Genomic DNA, 11,138 nt, shown 5'->3' on the forward strand with positions numbered 1-11,138 from the left:
GGGGGGGGGGAGGTATGGGGGACTTTTGGGATAGCATTGGAAATGTAAATGAAGAAAATACCTAATTAAAAAAAACTGAAAACAAACAAACAAACCGAAACCCCAAACCCAACTCAACCCAACCAACCAAAGAACACCCCCTGCAAACAACGCACCCCTCAAAACAAAACAAAACAACAACAAAACAACAACAAAACAAAACCATAACAAAACAAAACAACAAAACCTGCAAAGATAATGGACTTAATTATGGTATTCCAGTACATCTATGCATGTACATTCCTTTATCTTTGATGGGATTACTGTTATAGCAAAGCACAGGTTGACATACTAAAAATAAGTGAACAAGCCCAAGCTTGCTCAATAAAGCTGCCAGCCTAGCGATTCTCCATATTTAAAAATCCCCTAAAATTCCTAACAAAAAGGGAAGAGGTAAGGTTATGCATCTGTGGCAAAATACAAAGGCGCTAAAATATACTGGATTCTGTAGGACTCATTTTTGCTGCTGGTTCAAACCCAAGTCTTTATAGAACTAGCTCTTTGTACTGTAAAGGAAAACAAAGAAACAGGGACCACTTGACAGAACGTGCGGAAGTTAATTTTACTGGTTGCTGGTATTCCTTCGGAGACGGGGCGACCTTTTCAAATAACACACGCACCCCTCACCTCCTCCATGAGACACTTCTGCTGTGGTGAGTCACTGCCATTGATGGGAGGAGGTGACAGCCTTTAGGGTGAACTGAGGTGAGAAAAAAGTTCAGCTGTCTTCTCTTTCCACACAGGATGGCCAAGCCTTTCCAGTGTCTGAGCTAAGATGAATCATTAGAAACGTCGCTTAACTTTAGCCAATATCAAATAACTATATTGGGGTGTTTTGAGAGAAGATTTAGGTTCAAACAGCTTATACAAGTGAACAGTTTACAAGCTGCAGTTACTTTTTTTTTAAATAAGCATAATGTTCTTATACAATGTTCTTGTTCACATTTTTTTTTTTTTTACACTTCCGTGGCATTTACTGTAAAGAACAAAGCATTTCTAGGATGCTCATTTTACTTTCAAAGGTTAGGGTATCTTGTGGGAAGCATTTGGTGCTAGCTTGGAGGAGTCAAACAGTAGTGGAGGAACTTGTGGTGGGAAGGAACCTTTTAGACAGACGACGCTCATTCTTCACGTTAAACCGAAGTTTTAAACAGGGTGTCACAATTTGTCTTAATCTAGACAAATCCCTTTCGTTCTGCACACGGGAGCAGAGAGATTTGCCTTTTGGTGTTTGTGAGAACCTCTGTGGTACCTCAGACTTTTCCCCATCTTCCAGCGATACAGTTCAGCTGCAGGGGAAGCATTTCAGTGTGCTGTGAACATCATACATCACTCAGCGGGGAGGTGGAGGCTCTGGGAGCAAGATAAGATTGGGTTCAAAGAAAGCACCTTTGACAGGGATGGTGGTGACCAAGTTTTTTGTATTCTTATTGTGCCCAGACTAGAATATATGCACCGTGTCTTGTTATGCATCAAGACAAGCAAACAAAGAAACAAACAAAAACAAAACAAAAAACAAAAAAACAAAGAAGAAAACACCCCTGGACCTTATTTAACCATTTCATAGTCTTACTGGTTAATGTGATTTTCTCCCCCTTCCTCTCTCTCTCATTATTTGATCTTTCTATTTTGATTTCTTGCATTTCTGTATATGTTTCAAGAAGCTTCTAGAGCAGTGGGTTTCTATAAGCTCTGTTAAATGGCTCTTACTGTGAGATGTTCCTCCCTGTACCCCCTTATTCCTCTCTTCTTTCTCTTTCCCCGTTTAATTCTGCAGCCCCACCCTCCCCCGTATCTCCATAACTCTCTGTTTCCCCTTCCCTGGGAGGTCCCCCCACTTCCCCTAAGCCCTTACTCTATACCTTGCCTCTGTAGCTATATGGCTGGAAGCACACTTATCAAATGCTGCAAAGCTAACATCCACACGTAGGCAGGCAAAATACAATATTTGTCTTTTGAGGTCTGAGGTACCCGACTCAGGATGACTTTTTTTTCTAGTCCCATCTGTTTACCTGGAAATTTCATTTTTTAAAAAGCTTGTTATTTAAACTTTTATTCTTTGAGAATTTTACATCATGGCCCCTAATCCCGCTCTTCTCCCCATCTCTCCATATCCACCTTTGCAACCTCCCCATTCCCTCCAAGAAAACAAACCCACAAAAACCCAAACAAATCTTGCCATGGAAGCTGCAGTGCGTCCCACAGTATACACCCTTTTGGCCAAAACAACTTTTCTTGCAAGTGTTTCTTGCAGTGAATCATTGACCAATGGTCCAAGGCCTCTGGCTTCTGCTACACTATCAACACTGGCTCCTCGCTGGGGCTCCTCTCAGCTGTCCTGCTGTTGCCCTGTGTCATGGAGATCCTGCAGCTTTGGTTTGGGAGGAGCAGCTCTTTCATGTGCTCCAGCAGTTCATAAATGGTGTAGATGTTGGGGCAGACTGACTCAAAGCCCTGGATCTGGCCCTTGATGGTAACTGAGTTGGTCAGCCTGACAGCCTTCCTGTGCTCAAAACATCAGGGCCAGCTCTCCCACACCATGCCACCTGGGTCAGCTCTCTAGCACTGTCCAGGGGAGGAGAAAGGCCAGCTCACCCTAATACTGCAGCAGGCAAGGGATTGGGACCAGCTCTCCCATCCTCATACCCTGAGGTCTGACTCTTGCTTGTCCATGCCATCGTGGCCAGCTCTACTGTGCTGCCCAGGTGAGAGGCAGGGTCAGCTGTCCCTTGCTCACACCCTTGGAATCAGCTCACCTGGGCCCCTGCAACTAGGGCCAGCTCTATGTTGCTTCCCAGAACACCAATATGGCCCCAGGTGAGAGTCCAGACCAGTTATGGCTGCATTTCCTCTGGCGGTAACATGGGCCATGGGCACCGACCCAGATCCCAACTGCTGCAGGGCCATGGACCCAGACATAGGGCTCTGCAGCAGCATGGGCTAGGACCTCACTGTGGCCTCAGGTGGCATTGCAAGCGGCTCATACCAGGCTGTTCCACACTACCCTCTACTCTCCAGTTGAGCCTCTGATACACATACCATTCTGCTTCTCTCTCTCTTCCATCTCTCCACTTGCTCATTTTAGTGGTAACCAGGGGTCTCTAGGTATCTTCTGCATGATGCCTGGTGGGAGCCATCTCTGGGGTGCTCCTGGAAGGTGGGGTGCCTTCTTGGCCTGGTGGGGGTTGTCTTGAGGATGCTCTGCCCTACCTGTGCTGGATGGCGCAGGGTGGGGGGTCATCCGAAAATTTCATCTTTTAAACAGATGAGTAATATTACAATGTGTAAATGTACCAATTTTCATTATCCATCCATCCATTAGTGGACATCTAGGTTGTTCCCAGTCTCTGGCTATTATGAATAGAGCAGCAATGAACCTGAATGAGCAAGCATATCTGTAGTAGATGTAGAGCCCTTTGGGTAGATGCCCAAGAGTTATAGAGCTGGATCTGGAGATAGATGTAGTCCCTGCTTCCTGAGTATCTGCCACACTGATGTGCATAGTCAGCCCCCCTATTATAAGGTTTTACTTGTTGTTAGTGCATGTGTGCATGCATGTATATATAACATATGTGGGCACATGTGCCACAGTGTGCTTGTGGTCAACTGTCAGACTTCAGGGCCCCTTTTTCTACTCTGACTACAAGGATGGAACTCAGGTCATTAGGCATATTCATCCAGGGCTTTACCCATCTCATACATAAAATATGATATACACATCATATATATATGTGTATATGCATATACATATACACACATATACATACATATATACATATATATCCACATATACGTGTATATGATATATAGTGTGTATTTATGGGGTACAGTGGGTCTCATTTGTGTACATAATGTGGGAAGATTCCATCTAGTTAAGCATCTCGCTGCCTTACCATCAGAGGAGCCCTGATTTCAGTAGGAGCCCCAGTCCTCTCCTAATTCACACACTGGATACAAGCTTTTTTTTTTTTTTTTTTTTTTTTTTCTGCTTTATAAAAGTCTTGTCCCAACACTTCAGCTGGGACCCAAGGTTTCATTGAAAACAGAGAAGCAATGGATATTTTCCATAAAATAATACTATGGACTTTTTTCCTACATATCTCTATCCCCCTTTTAAACTGAGAATTTCATGCACACATATACTATGTTTGGATCAGTGCCTCCCTCCCCTCCATTCTCTCCTCTCCAGTTCCTCCCTTACAGTCCCACTACTTTCCCCTCCCAGCTTCATGTGCTCTCTGTTTTAAAAACACACCCAGTACACTTGGTGATGCCTATCCACGATTGGGGTAGGGCCATGTACTAGGAGTATGGTCTCATAGCCTGAAATCTGAAGAAAACTGACTCTCTCTCACCAGCCTGTCACTTGCTAACAGCTCCTGCACTAGGGCTGCAACTTGGTGACGCCCTTCCCATCCATGCTGGGAGTTTGTTTTAACTTGATCTTGTACACCTGTGTGTGTAGCCAAGGTTGCCTGTCACACCCAGTAAACAATGTTTCTCTGCAGACTTCCACTCCCTCTGTCTTTTAGCCCTCTCTACCCCTTTTCCCCAGATGGTCCCCAAGCCTATGTCATGGGTGATGGCCTTGAACATCTTATCTTACCACTTCGGTCTCCTGATATCTTCTTACCTACACCCTCCAAGGGCTGGTGTAACAGGTGTGTGCTGTCACCACCCCTGATATGACCTGTAGTAGGACTTGAACTTAGGGCCTCATGCGTGCCTGACAGGCACCCTAACCACTGAGCCACACCAGCTGTGTACTGCCCACCTCCGTTTTTCCCTTCCTTATTAAACATCTATATTTTTTTCCACAGTAAGTATATGACGCACCATGGTCCTCTCAGGCCTTCATCTAGTAGTAAAACTTGATAAGATTTAATAACTGTGACTCTCCGTTCCAGTCTTCAGTTGGGATTCCAGTGGCTTGCCCTTGAAGGAATGACTTGATTCTTGGGGACATAACAACAGTCTCTGGAGTGAGTCTTGTTACCGAGACATGATTCTGTCTCTTTTGAGCTATTATATCTCTCAAGACTGGGTTCTCCTTACAAGATGTTTAATAAGTCCCTTACGCTTTTTTTTTCTTTCTTTCCCAATTTTAGGTTACTACCCTGGTGAATTGTCCGCAGAATCCTTCCAACAGGAAGAAAGGACGTTCAAAGAGAGCCAGAGTTCTTCTAGCTTCTGTGGAGGAAGCAACTTGGAATTTGTTAGACAAGGGGGAGATGATTGCTAAGGAAGCCACGGTTTTAAAGGAAGAGCTGGCAGCTGCACTCCAGGAAGTTCGGAAAGAGAGTGAGTATCCAGCCCCGGGTCAGAAGCAAACTGCTTATCCTTAGGGTGTTGGTTATTGCGGCAGATCTGTGAATGCTTTGCTCTGCGGGCTTGAGTTTATGAGTCTTGCACACAGCTGTGAAGAGCGGGCGAGTGAGCTGTGGGAGGCAGAGTGGCTCGTTAGGCAGCTCCAAGGTGAAGTCCCAGTCCTGGCTCTTCTCTGGCTATGGGATTTCTGTATACAGCTCCCCCTAATAACCGAAAAGAGGCTGATGGTGTGGACGATGCCTTCACCTATATGCCATGAATTATATAAAGTTCTCTGTAAGCAGTTAGGAAACACTTCCTCCCCGACGGCCTCAGAAATAGAATTTTTGCTTTTCAGTGTTTGGAAGCATAGGTTTACCAATATATATATATATATATATATATATATATATATATATATATATATATATATATATTTTTTAATTTAGTAAGGTTTTGTATAAACCACACACAATCCATGGTGTGCATTGCTTATATTGTATAATAAAGGTGTACATTCCGCCTTTTGATATTTTTACTATGATTAACACAACAGTCGATTTTTACCCCTGAAGAATATGTCTCACCTGCAGCATGTTGAAGAAAAGATTTAAGAAATGTACTTTGTGCCAATGGGGGCTGCATTTGTTCAGTTGTTCTTGCCTATGCAGACAAACTCGGAGGCCAGAGGTTGATGCTGGGGTATCTTCCTGTCAATTTTCTGTTCTTCCTTCCTATCCATCTATCCATCCATCCATCCATCCATCCATCCATCCATCCATCCATCCACCCACCCACCCACCCATCTACTCACCTACTCTATCTATCTATCTATCTATCTATCTATCTATCTATCTATCTATCTATCTATCCGTCCATCTGCCTGCCTACCCGTCTGTCTGCCCGTCTGTCTGTCTACCTATCTGTCTATCTATCGATCTATTTCTGGTGGTTTGAATAGGAATGGCCCCATAGATTCATGTGTTTGAATAGGGAGTGGCACATTAAGAAGTGTGGTCTTGTTGGACTTGGAGTAGGCATGGCTTTGCTGGAGTGGATGGGCTTTAATGTCTCAGAAGGTCAAGCCATGTCCAGTGTGGCACACAGTCTCTTCCTGCTGCCTGCAGATCCAGATGTAGAACTCTCAGCTTCTCCAGCACCATGTCTGCCTGCATGCTGCCATGGTTCCTGCCATGATGATAATGGACTAAAACCTTTGAAACTGTAAGCCAGTCCCAAGTAAATGTTTTTCTTTATAGCAGTTGCCTTGGTCATGGTGTCTCTTCACAGCAATAGAACACCAAGTATCTATCTATCTATCTATCTATCTATCTATCTATCTATCTTGAGACAGGGTCTCTCACTGAATCTGGACCTCACAGAAATCTCACAGTTTTGGCTGGGTGCCTACCAACCATCAAACCCATGGGCACTGCCTGTCTCAGCCTTCTAGAGCTTGGGTTACAGATGCGCATGGCCACACACAGCGTGTTTTCGTTTACATTTGATGTGGGCACTAGGGATCTGAACTCAGATCCTCACACTTGCTCAGGAACCACTATATCCGCAGAGCCACTTCCCATAAAGATATATGCAAGATACCTTTAAGGGCACTAATTGATGGTTTGTGCCTATCACTTTGCTGCAACTGTTCGGGGGAGTGAAAACAAAGTTGAATTTTCTTGTTCAGCTTCATATATAAAAAAAAAACAAAAAACCCTGAGATGTTCAAATGTTTTTCTCCCCTAAACCCTAGTACAGTTTTAAGAAAACTATAAAGAGCCAGGCCCTTAGTTAGCACTTAAGAGCCTGTGGTTGAAGGATGGCACATTCTTAGCCAGTCCAAACTACCTCATGGACACCCCTCTCTGTCTCTGTCTGTCTCTCTGTCTATCTCTCCCTCTGTTTTTTTGTGTCTCTGTCTCTGTGTCTGTCTGTCTGTCTGTCTGTCTCTTTATGTGTGATGGTATTTCCTAACCAACATAAACATACTGGTCACAGCCAGCTTTAGGTTAAATATATGATGCAGGGGATTATGCTTAATTTTGTAATTCTTGCTTTCATACCTCTTACAGTTAATTCTGTTGTATAGATTTAAGGCACACAGCATGGTGTTATGGGATCCATGTTACAAAGTGGTTTCTAGTGGAGGACATGGATGTGGCTCTCGTCTTATGGTTTTACCCCTCCCACCCTTGGATGACAGAACAGCCAACCACACACTTGCTCAGGAAGGCTTCTTCCTGTGATGTCACTCAGCCCTGTCATGCATTTGAGCTCCGACTCTGCACACCTCCCTTTCTGACACTTGATGCCCTTTGACCCCCATCTCCTCTCTTCCCTCAGCTCCTTACCATGTCCTGGTAATCACTATATTTGAATTTTCCCTCATTTTTCCTTTGAAAATTATTATTTTTACTAATTATTATTGCAGGTTCATGTGGAGTGTGAGGGTGTGTAGGGTGTGTGTGTGTGTGTGTGTGTGTGCATGTGGCATGTGTGTGAAACTCAGAGGACTTTTGGGGCTTGGTTCTTGCCTTCCACAGTGGGATCTGGGACCCTAACTTAGGTTCTGGTTTGTAGGACAACCCATTTTCATCTGCTGAGCCATCTCTCTGGAGCTCTTTCTGAGGCTGGGCCACTTGACTTAGCATAATGTCCTCCATTTTTAGGTTGTGGCAAATGGCTCTTTTTTTTTTTTTTTAACATTTCTTTAAATTTTATTTTTTTTATTTTTTATTGGTTATTTTATTTATTTAAATATCAAATGTTATCCCCTTTCCCGGTTTCTCCTCTGCAACACCCTATTCCATTCCCCCGCTCCGATTCTATGAGAGTGCTCCCCCACCCACCCACTCATTCCTGCCTCACTGTCCTAGCATTCCCTTACATAGGGGCATTGAGCCTTCACAAGACAAAGGGCCTCCCCTCCCATTGATGCCTGACAGGACCATCCTCTGCTACATATGCAGCTGGAGCCATGGGTCTTTTTATGTGCACTCATTGGTTGGTGGTTTAGTCCTTGGGAGCTCTAGGGGGTCTGGTTGGTTGACATTATTGTTCTTCCTATGGGGTTACAAACCCCTTCAGTTCCTTCAGTCCTTCCCCTAACTCCTCCATTAAGGTCCCTGTGATAAGTCTGATGATTGACTGCAAGCATCCACATCTGTATTGGTCAGGTTCTGGCAGAGCCTTTCAAGTGACAGCTATATCAGGTTCCTGTCAGCAAGAATTTCCCGGCATCCACAATAGTATTTGGGTTGGTAGCTGCATATGGGATGGATCCCTAGGTGGGGCAGTCTCTGAGTGTCCTTTCCTTCAGTCTCTGCTCCACTGTTTGTCCCTGTATTTCCTTTAGACAGGAGCAATTCTGGCTTAAAATTTTGGAGATGGGTGGGTAGCCCCATCTCTCAACTGGGGATCCATGCCTAACCTCTGGATATGGTCTCTACAGGTTCTCTCTCCTCTTTGTTGGGTATTTCGCTAATGTCATCCCCACTGGGACCTGGGAGCCTCTTACTTTCCTGGCCTCTGAGACTTTCTGGTGGCTCTCCCCAGTTCCCGATCTCCCATTGCTATATCAATATCCTGACTCTTCTGTACCTCTCCCCAGTCTCCTCCCATAACTGATCCTGCCCCCCTCTTCCTCCCAATTCCTCTCACTCTCTACCTCCTGGGATTATTTTATTCCCCCTTCTAAGTAGGACTGAAACACCCACACTTTGGTCTTCCTTCTTCTTGAGCTTCATATGGCCTGTGAGTTGTATCATGGGTATTCTGAGCTTTTTGCCTAATATCCACTTATCAGTGAGTGTATACTGTGTGTTTTCTTTTGTGACTGGGTTACCTCACAGATGGTTTTTCTTTTAAAACAAAGACTAATCACAGACATATATTTCGCTTTCTTTATTCATCCATCTATCAGTTAAAAAAAAAGAAATTCTCAGAGAAGTCTGGGTACTAGGCTCATGCAGTAAGTTATTCATGGTTTTCTATTCTCATCTGACACACACACACACACACACACACACACACACACTCGTCCCATGTGGTGCACACAACAGATAAACTCGTTGAAATGCCTTGCTCTAATTCCTTGGACAGTGGAAGGGAACCACTCCCACTGCAGTGTGGGAGGAAAGCGTGGAGCTAGCATATGCTCCTGGAATCCGAGGAATGCTTTCTGTATGGAGCAGAGAGCCACAGTGAGAAGAACATTGTGCCCCCAGCCTGGGAGGAATGTTAGCTCAGTGGTGGAGCCGAAACAAAGCTCGAATGCATTCTGACCTAATAATGCATTGACTTTGTGTGACACTGGAAACGTGTTTTAAATAGTCTCTGCCCTCTCTTAAAGGGCCTTTGTCCAGTGGCATTCGAAGGTCTAATGAGAAGCAGCCAATCAATGTGAGGTATCTGCGCAGGTGACAAAGGATTGGAAGTGGAGGGTGGCTTTATTGACGTAGTAACTGACTTATTTTCCAGAAGGCCTCTGAGAGCAGTTCATAAAAATTCCAACAGAGACTTAGCATAATTTCAGCCTTCTTATGAGATTCTGCCCTTCTCTGTTTTACGGCCTCTAGTGGCTTTACTTACAAGCCGAAAATGATAAAAAAAAATGCAAACATTTGTGTTCCCTAAGGAATGTGCCTGTAGAAGGTGAGATGTGGTGAGTACAAAGGAGTAGATAATAAAAGGAGAGGTGGGACATGGACAGAGGGCAGAGATCCAGCAGGAGGTCCCAATGCTGGGCAGTCTGCTCACAGTTATTTGTGACTTTGCAGTTCACCAAGTACTCATACACCCGGACACAAGCAAGAAGTTAAATCTGAAATTCCATCCAAATAGTTTTAGATTAACTGCAAAACTACACAGATATTATCTAAGAATGGCTTAACTGTATAGGCTGCATGTTTTCCTTGTAGCCTATATACTCCCTTTGAATAGCCAGTACTTCCCTACACTCTGCAGGTCCCACTTCTAAGCCACACACATTAATGCTACCTAGTGGTTTGTTAAATAACAACACGTGTTTGTGGCGGCACACACACTGTTGTGGCCTCCTCAATAAATTCTTACACACTGGACTGACATTCTAGGGAAGCCTGCTTGGCTTTACCTTCAGTCTCACAGACTCGTAGTCTTTGGGATACAGTCTGTAGTTTCACAGGGTGGGCTTTGTGGCATTTCAAAGGATTATCTGATGCATTGACCAAATCTGTTGAGCACTGAGGTTTCTATTCTTGCAACGACTACAATTAATAGAAAAGTACAGGTTTTAAAAAAGGTTTATTTATTTATATTTTGTACTTACTGGATCATCAGCATTGCCCCAGTGCATGCTGTGGATTTTTTTTTTGGTAAAATTCATGTGTGGTTCAAAGTTCTGTCTACCTGTAGTTTCCTCTTCCATGAGATTTTTACCTTCAGAAGAAATGCCACATGATAGTAGTATCTCTCAGATATCAGATATCAGAGCTAATACCAGATGTCTGGCTTCTGCTGGCTTTCTATCATTACCGTGTGACCTCCATGGCTATTTGATATGTTTTGTCTGTTATCTGCGAAAGCAACAGCCCAGCATGTTTTACTCCATCAATACCAGCCCTAGAAGCAGCCACCCTCAAAAACATTTTTATGTTTTACTTCTGAGCAGATCATTTTAAGTTGGAAATGTCTTCTCTTCAGCAAGTTGAAGAAACGATTTCTTTACCCTCTGGACTCCACAGCATCCTTTGAGGAGCTAGACATCAGTCTTATTGCTACCTCTTTTTTTTTTGATTTTTAATATTTTT

General features: G+C 44.0%; 1 protein-coding gene across 5 annotated transcripts in view; it reads left to right on the forward strand.

Annotated features, from left to right (window-relative positions):
* Positions 1–11,138, forward strand: part of Ctnna3 (catenin alpha 3) — a 1,468,839-nt gene that overhangs the window by 83,477 nt on the left and 1,374,224 nt on the right. For all 5 annotated transcript variants that reach the window (XM_021173456.2, XM_029482772.1, XM_029482775.1 and 2 more), the window contains exon 3: positions 5,148–5,340. In XM_021173456.2, coding sequence (XP_021029115.1) covers positions 5,148–5,340 — 193 coding nt within the window. The remainder of the gene's footprint in view (positions 1–5,147; positions 5,341–11,138) is intronic.

Source organism: Mus caroli, chromosome 10, assembly GCF_900094665.2.
Source record: "Mus caroli chromosome 10, CAROLI_EIJ_v1.1, whole genome shotgun sequence".
Classification (NCBI taxonomy): Eukaryota; Metazoa; Chordata; class Mammalia; order Rodentia; family Muridae; genus Mus; species Mus caroli.